Source organism: Mangifera indica, chromosome 17 (assembly GCF_011075055.1).
Source record: "Mangifera indica cultivar Alphonso chromosome 17, CATAS_Mindica_2.1, whole genome shotgun sequence".
Taxonomy (NCBI): Eukaryota; Viridiplantae; Streptophyta; class Magnoliopsida; order Sapindales; family Anacardiaceae; genus Mangifera; species Mangifera indica.
In genome coordinates this window covers 3,298,932-3,307,780 of record NC_058153.1, presented here as the reverse complement: position 1 = coordinate 3,307,780, position 8,849 = coordinate 3,298,932, and the positions used below count along the sequence as shown (strand labels likewise).

The 8,849-nt window shown below is 32.6% G+C and overlaps 1 protein-coding gene across 1 annotated transcript; it reads right to left on the bottom strand.

Moving 5' to 3' along the window:
• Nucleotides 1-2,690: 2,690 nt before the first annotated feature.
• LOC123201032 (protein DETOXIFICATION 51-like) lies at nt 2,691-4,447 on the bottom strand. Its single transcript, XM_044616478.1, has one exon. It carries the CDS (start codon nt 4,304-4,306, stop codon nt 2,822-2,824), a length of 1,485 nt encoding a protein of 494 aa, XP_044472413.1. The 5' UTR covers nt 4,307-4,447; the 3' UTR covers nt 2,691-2,821.
• Between the last annotated feature and the right edge of the window lie 4,402 nt (nt 4,448-8,849).

Below are 8,849 nucleotides of genomic sequence, written 5' to 3'. Positions count from 1 at the left end.
GTTTTATCAACTTTATTAACCTCTAAAGTCTTATTTATATATTTTTAACGCTAGCACTTTCAAATAATTTTCAAAATCTAGAAGAAATATTCGAATTTAATTAGTTGTATGTGAAATTAAAGAGTGATACCTATGAATCATGAAGAGAGGAGGGTTAAGATTATTCAGCTGGATTTGCAGATGCTTTTATGACAAATTTCAAAAACTAATAGATTGTTCTGGGGCTTCAACATATGTGAATTACAGACATCTAATTTTGTGATGGAATCAACTAAAGTACCCCATTCTATCATATACTATTTAAAATCAAAGTTCATCAAATCAAAGATATACAGAACTTGAAGACGACATAGTCCATAGCCACTGTTGACAACACCACCTTCACCCCTTAGCATCATCGACAACTGTAGCACAACCTCTTGCCCACCATCACAACCCCTTGCTATTATCGACAATACCACTTTCAAATTGATAGATAAAGATTTTTCGTTTTTCAACTTTAAGAGTGATAACTTGTCATTTTAACGTAATTCTGATGAGAAATGGTTGTTTTCCCCTTTGTAAAAGGTGAAATCCAAGAATGACATGCTATAAACAATAATGTTACAATTGAGCGAGGATCAATAAAGATAGGTTTTAAGAGTTAACTAATTTGTGAGGCTTAGTGGAGATTCATCTAATTTTTTTTCTTCACAGTTATATGATGCCATTGGCAAAGTGAATGTAACTCCAACACTGGAGTGAACCATTATAAATATTTTAATTGTGTGTGTGATTATTTTCGAGGAAGTAAAACTAATAGTTTCAGTAGTTCAAATCACATTTAAAAAAAAAAAAAAATCACCAGGAAGTAAACATTTTAGAGTGGATGTCTTCACCCTTGGGTTGGATTCGAGTTAGACTTATTCAAGCTCAAGCTTGAGTTTTAGATGTGTTCATTTCGTCAAGCTCCCTAGCCTTGAAAATTCAATACAAAACGACGAGATTTTGATTAATATATATTAAAACGATATAGTTTTAGTAACAAATTGAATATAAAACTTAAATTCGAGTATAACTTGTTTGAAATGAATCAAGTTTTAACTCATTTAAAACAAGTTTAACAAGCTTAAATCCAAGTTTGTTTTCATATAAATTAAGTTAAATTCAAATTTAGATAAATTTGATTTGAATTGGGTTTGAATTGTACTCTTTTTTATACCTATTGCAGCTATATTAATAACAGTGCATGCATACAGTTTGGTAACGTCCAAAAATATGTAGCAGTTGGCTGAAAACTTGACGGATGTGATCTTATAGACAGTACACGGTGGGACAGGAGAGAGGTTTTGCTATAATAAAGATGAAAGGCAGAGAAAAGGGGAAGTGAATTTTGTGTTCCACGTGAGAAAACAACAAATAAAATTATAGAAGTGGTACCCCTTCGTGCGCTCAATGCACAAAGATAAATGTGCCAGTGCCAACAGACCACACCCTTCTTTATAACCTTTTAGAACTGCCAATAGCCATGGTACTGTGTTCTCTCTTCTCTTTTGTTGCCTTGCTTCTTTTATCCATATCATGAGGTCGGATGCCCTTGAGATAATGTTAACTTGTTAAGAGAGCCAGTGATCATTTAAGTCTAAAGACGATACCTCTCAATGGACAACGACCATTCATAGATGATAGATGCTTAGATTGGGACCAGACCCATAAGTTGTAAAGAGATAAGATTGAAATTAACTAGCTTAAGTCCAATCAGAGAGCACAGTTTAGCCACTACCTTTCCTCCAAACCACTAACTTTGCCCCGTGTAGGGAAGGCTGGCGTTCATAATTCGCTAGGGATATATTAAGATAATTCTTAACATATTAAATTAAATTTAAAATTTTATATATGTGATAGGATCATAATTATTAATATTTTATAATATATAATATAAATTTTATAATATAATACGATATAATAGATTTATCATACTATACAATACTTATCATATAATATAATATATATTATTAATATAAATTAATATATTTTTAAAAAATGATGATATAATACAAATATATATGAAAATTTTTAATTTTTAATAATATGCATAATATTTTTTAAATAAATATATGTTAATTATATTTTTTATTATTTTATTATTTATATATATATATATATAAATATGTAAAAAATTAAATTTTTGATATATAATATAATAAATAATTTGGTTTCTACGCGTATAATTAATTTGACCCTGAAAAGAGATCTCGACATGGGTTGGGCTCTGTTAAAAAAAAGAACAACAATTGAATTTCATTTCCAAAAACATTCAACGTGTCAGTTGATGATTCGAAGTTACTTCAGTTCTTAAAAAAGATCAAACATGTCCGAATATCTGAAACACTTACTGTCCCGACACATATTGCTTTGATTGCTAAAGGGGTAACGTTACATCACTTACTTCAACGCTTCTCTTTCATGCTCTACCGTATCAAACCCATAAGAAGGCTGCCACTGAAAATTTAATGAAAAAACAAGAAATTTATCCGTATAATTTATACTTAAATTATAATATATTATTTTATTTTTAATTTTTAATTATTCAATTATATAATAATATATTATTTTTTTATATAATACTATTCATAAAAAATAAAAATTAACAAATATGACATAGACAAAAGAATATATAGAATCCATAACAGCAGAAAAAATATTCTTCTTTATCCTCGTTATGCAACACCCCCAACTGTTCTAACCAAAAACATAATAATTCACAGCCATAAAAAAAACTAAGGCGACGTCACTGTAATAGACATCAACGGCTGCTGTTCTTCGCCTTTAGGGTCACAAACTAATACAGTACTACACATTCTGCGCATGTTAGCATCTGAGCTCTATCGGCTTGAAAATCCCAGTCGGTAGTACCTACAACGTACAACATGAGTCCAGCGCAACAAACCTGGGCCGACAATAGACCAAGCCAGAGACCACAAAACCCGACCTGAAGATAAAACCCGAGTCCAATAGCCACTGGCATTCCTACAAAATAGAATGCACCGAGGTTCACGTTAGCTGCTGTGGATGGGCGTGCACTGCCTCTCAGGACCCCACATCCTACTGTTTGTGGACAGTTACCGAGCTCGCACAGCCCTAGGATCGGCAAAGCGGATGATGTCAACCGTAGGATCTCAACATCGTTAGTGAACATCCTGCCCCACCTATTTCTCATCCCGGATGCAAAAACCGTAGCTGATAGGCCCATCATTGCAGCTAAAAACACCGCCACTGCAGCGGATAATTTCGCGGTTTTAGGACGGTTAGCACCAAGTTCGTTACCCACACGTGTGGATACCGCAAAGCCGAGGGAGGACGGGATCACGTAGAGCAACGACGTCGTTTGGATGAGAATACCCATGGAAGCCACCGTGGCTTGGGGGTCCACTAAAATTCCACACAGAACGATCATGATCTCGTACCACCACCACTCTAAACAAACTGAAACACAGCTTGGAGCTGCCAGCCTAAGCAGCGGCTTCCAGCCTCTCAAGCAGTCGAGAGTCGGCTTTGTCCACGTAAGCTCGTGCAAACGAGAAATCCAAATGCAGAGAACTAAAGATAAAAGCACAAAGAAGTTGGAGATGGCAGCTGCGGCTGCGACTCCAGCAACGCCGAGACGTAAATGACCGACGAGAAAAAGGTTAATCGGCAAGTGAAAAACAGTGCCGGCTAAGGATGCTAAAGTTACTGGTTGGGTGATGCCTTGAGCGCGAAGGTAAATGCGGATTGGGTGAATGAAGGAATTGGTTAAAAGATCAGGGAGGGAGAAGATGAGATAAGAGTGAGCCATACGGGTTATATTAGGATCTTGTTGAAGATATAAGAGGATCTTGGACATGTTGAGCCAGAGAAGAGAAATGGGTATTGAAGAGACTAGAAGGAAAATTACTGAGCGCTGAAGGGTTAAAGATAGAAGCTTTAGACGTTGACCACCGAAGGCTTGTGAACACAGAGGCTCCATGCCTAGAGCCAGCCCTGAAAGGACTGAATATCCAGTTATATTAGCGAAGGCAATAGCCAGAGAGCCAGCGGCAAGCTCAAGGTCACCAAGATGACCAAGAAACAGCATGGAGAGGATAGACCGAGAGTATAAAATAAGAGCCGTTAGAGCAGTAGGAAAAGCCAGATTGAAGAGAGATTTCATCTCTGGGATGATCTCGGTAATGGAGGGTGCTGATTCTGGTTCTGTTTTGGGCTTTTCTGGGTCTTTTATGCCGTTTAAAAGATCAACATCAAGCTGGCTTTGCTGCGTTTGTGTGGAAGCATTTGGATTACACATGATGGATAATTGATGATGATCAACTGCAGCTTCTATTGTTCTCTCTCTCAGTGATGTATGGATGGTAAGTTTCTCTTGAAGGCTAGATGGACGGATTGTTTGCCGCTGTAGATGAGGAGGACTGTATTAATAGAGAAGCTATGGTGGGGTTTCTCCTTTTGAATCCAATTATTTTATTTATTTTACAGTTAATTTTACATTAACATGGGCAGATATTATATATTTGTGTGTGTATTTTCTTTTTCGTGCGTGTAATAATTTTGTTACTTTATGTGGTTTAAGAAAGAGACTGTCAGGTTGTCAGATTCTCAGCGAAGGCTTCAATTTCCGATGAGTTAAAATTCCATATATGTATATATTTATATATTTTCCTTTTTGGTGTATTCTTCCACTCCGGCAGCCGAGCTCTGCTCTGCAACACATTTCTGCCACACTTGGCATACGTAAATAGCTTCTAGCACTATCACCGGTACTACTGTGTCTGAGAAATGAACGGAGATAGATGTTTCGATTAGAGCACCCTCTGTTAAACTATTAATCACGCCATTAAGGGACTCCGTTTAAGTGAATCCGTTGTTAATAATTGATTGAATAGTAAAAAATATCAATTTTTTTTAGGTTTATTGGTGTTATATCAAAATTAAGATTTTTTTTAATAGTATTTTCAATTTGAATGGTATTTTTTTAACAAATAAAAATAATTATGAAGATTAAAAATAAGATTATATTTATTTTAAAAAATTAATAAATAAAATTATAATTATAATAAAATTAATTTTATTTTAATAATTTTTTAATATTTAAAATAAAATTGATAATAAAATTATCAATTATATTATTTATTATATCATCATTGACAATAAAAAATTACTAGAATATTTTATTATTTATCAATTGAATAAAGTTATATAAATAATAAATTATATATTAATAAAACCTCCCCTTGTATTATTAAAAATGATAAAATTGTGATTTTACAAATTAAATAAATTTATTGGTAACATTAATCACCACCCCTTGTCATGATCGACGACATACCTTTATAACAATGTTCTCTTATCAGTTGATTATTATTAATTCAAATTGCTACAATCAGTCTCTCTTTGTTACAAGGTTCCCAAGTACCTTTTTTCATTGCACCTTCCCTTTTTATAGTAAAGTAAGGTGTTTGGTTGAGCAACGCCGCCCTTGATTTTGTAAATGAGGCTTGGAGAAGGAGAAGGAGAAGAAGATAGGGTTAGGGTGTGTTGAGAAGTGGGGTAAGATGAAGAAGGAAGAAGAAAACAAAAAGAAACAGATGAAGAAAGAAGAGTTGCAGTGGTATCATGGAAAAATAGTGGTAGACAAAAAAGAATGAATGAATGAATTAAAAAAGTTTTTACTCTTATTTTTTATTATAATTAAAATTTAAATTTAATGAAAACATTTTGTTTGAATAGAAAACATTAGACCAATGTAATTTGTCGTTTTTCAATTTTAAAAGTAGGGATATCTCATTCAAATAAAAAGTATTGTTCTTCCCTTCACAAATTAATTAAAAATTCTTTATATATATAGAATATATGTTAATAAAGCAGTAAAAATAGTATTTTACCAAATTAAGAAGAGCAAAATTACATTTGAACTCGTTTAAAAGGTGTTTGAATTTAGTTAATTTAAAAATAGTTAAGCTCGTGTTTAGTTTAAATTCAAATTCAATTAAGCTTGAAGTTTGACTCAATATTAAAACGATATCATTTTTATATTAATTAAAATAATATCGTTTTAGTCGATTTGTATTAAAATTTTCAAACCTATAAGTTTTATGAGTCAAATATTTGTAAGCTTTAAACTTGAGTTTGAATTTAAAAATATTAAACACTTAAATTGGAGCTCACTTTAATTAAATTTAATTCAAATTAATTTAAATAGAATTTATGTTTAAACTTAAATAAGCTTGAGTTAAATTTAACCTTCAAGGGAAGTACAGAGTAAAATCTTAATTTTAATTTAATTTTGTGATCTTTTTTGTAATCAAAATGCATCGCATGGCCAGAGAAAAAGAGTGGATGATGTCTTTGTGGTATCAAAATGTCTACACATTAGACCCCACCACCACCTCAGCAAACGTAACCCTAAATTACAACTTGAAAATATTAATTTACTGCCCATTTGGCTTTTGCCCTTTAAAGTCTTTACCCACAAAAGTATCACACAAGTATAATAATTTAAATTATAACATTATATGATTTAGACTGTGATATTCCATACAAGTACATGTAGCAATAGGAAAAGAGTACGTAAAAGGGAGCTTGAAGAAAGGAGACACAGTGTTTAGCTTCATATGGCACCAAGTTTACTCCAGAATGCAGGCATCAATCTCATTCAAGTTGAGTTGGGCTGAATTGACTGGTGTTGTCGTTTCTTATAAATATAATTTGTTTGAGAGAGGACGGTTTGGTTTATGCAGACATAGAGAAGAGAGCGAGAGAGAGGGTTGCAGTGAAAGTGACCCACACATGCATTTTCCAATTGTGTTTCTATTACGGGAGCGTCTTTCATTTTCTCTGTTAATTCCAATTCCAATTCTGCTTCACTACACTTGTGATAGAATTTTGTCATCTTTCCTTCCTTCATTTTTGACCATTTGATTCAGATTTCAACTCCAACTTGCTTTCCTTGTATTTTTGTGAGACTTTATATAAATCTCACATCAATGAAGAAGATATTGAATATAAATGTGTACCTTACATTGTTTAGAGAATTTAAAATGATACTTATCAAAATGCACTTTAAGTTATAAAGTTCTAAAACAAAATTAGGATGAATTTATAAATATACTATTCATTGTTTTCCTCAAATTATCTCCATCACTAATTCACATCAGTTACCACTTGGATGGATGATGGGCAACTAGCTAGCTAATAGACTTAGTACCTAGCCTTTGATGGATGCACATGATCATCAGTTTCCAATTTCCAATATCCTGCTTGCATGAGTTGGTCAGTGCCTTTTGTGTAAGATTTATTTTACAAACACTAGATAAAACAAATCAATCCTAGGATATAAAAGTATATGTAATATCATGTAGTATAAAATCATAAAACTCTCAAAATTATCTGTATCAGAGTGATTAGTCTTTCGGTCCTGAAACCTTTCTAAATGAAAATTTTTAACCAATAAAACTATATTGTATTTGTTTTGGAATGAAGATTTAATCAGTATATAGTATGTTATTAGTTTTTGTTTAATAAATCTTAAGACTCATACTAATATTGTCTATTTAGATTATAACTTTTAAGTATATTAAACTTACTTTTTGTAAACATTATTAAACTATTCAATTATCTGATTTTATTAAACTAAAATCATAATTAAAGTTAACCACATCAGATAATTTTCTAACATGTTGATGTCCTTGCTTCCATTAATTAATGCAGCAATTTCATTTTATAGCTAAAGTTTATGTTAGTGATGAACATCTGAATTGAACCACAATCAATCCACTTAAATAAAACTAAAGCTAGCTACTTGCTGCTATTTAGTGCATTGTTGACCTATGTAAAGTCGCCTTCTTCTAAATTGTTGCAAAGTATGAGAAATTATTGAATTCGTATGTACATATACAAAATATTAAAATTTCTTCTCCCAACTGGTGTGCCTGGCTGGGCTCCATTATGCATTATTTGCGACATGATTTTGTAGATAACTTAAAAAATTTCTTGGAAAAAACTTCTACTTGACTTTCTATTCTCATGGGTTCGATCGAGTGAAATGTAGTATAACTTAAGTCGTCAAGATTTAAGATTATCAAATAATAATAATAACTATTGAAATTTCATGCATGGCTCGAAATTTATTCTTCATTTGTAATATATATGAACCCTCGAAGGGGACACGCGGCAGAACCCCAGATGTATTTAGAAAGGAGGATCCCTCACCTTTTCTGAAAAAAGCCTTTCCTGGGAGAGCTAAAAGGTATGAGCATAAAGCATAAATCTCACCAATACAAACTCTAATAACTTGTTTTTATTAATACCTTCTTTCTCTTTCTGTATCATGTCTTGATCTTGTTGCCTTCTACAAGATCTTCAGTCGAGAATACATATAGCATTTCCCCCACCTGAGGGCGGCTTAATGGAATCCGATAGTGCAACCTTCGTCAGTCTTTTAATTAAGTACTGTAGTTCCTTATTTGTTTTGAATACTTATATTTTAGTTTCAGCCTTTTGAACATCAAAGTCAGTGACTTTCTGAGTTCTATTTGCATGAAAAAGTAAGGAAAAAATATTAGCATGTGAGATATGAGAAGAATATTGCAGGATGGTGGATCTCTAGTGACTCTTTTACTCTTTACAAGGCCAGCTACTTGCCTCACTCGCACAGCTCATCTCCACCTTCACATTCGTGGCTCCCAATCAGCAACAAATTAATCAATGAAAAAATTCTAGTTATGTTTAAAGTAATATATATATAAATATATATATAGAAGTAAAATAACTAATGTCTTGTAATAATATGGTTTGTGTATTGGACTCTTCCATGTATTAGAGGGTTTGCGATA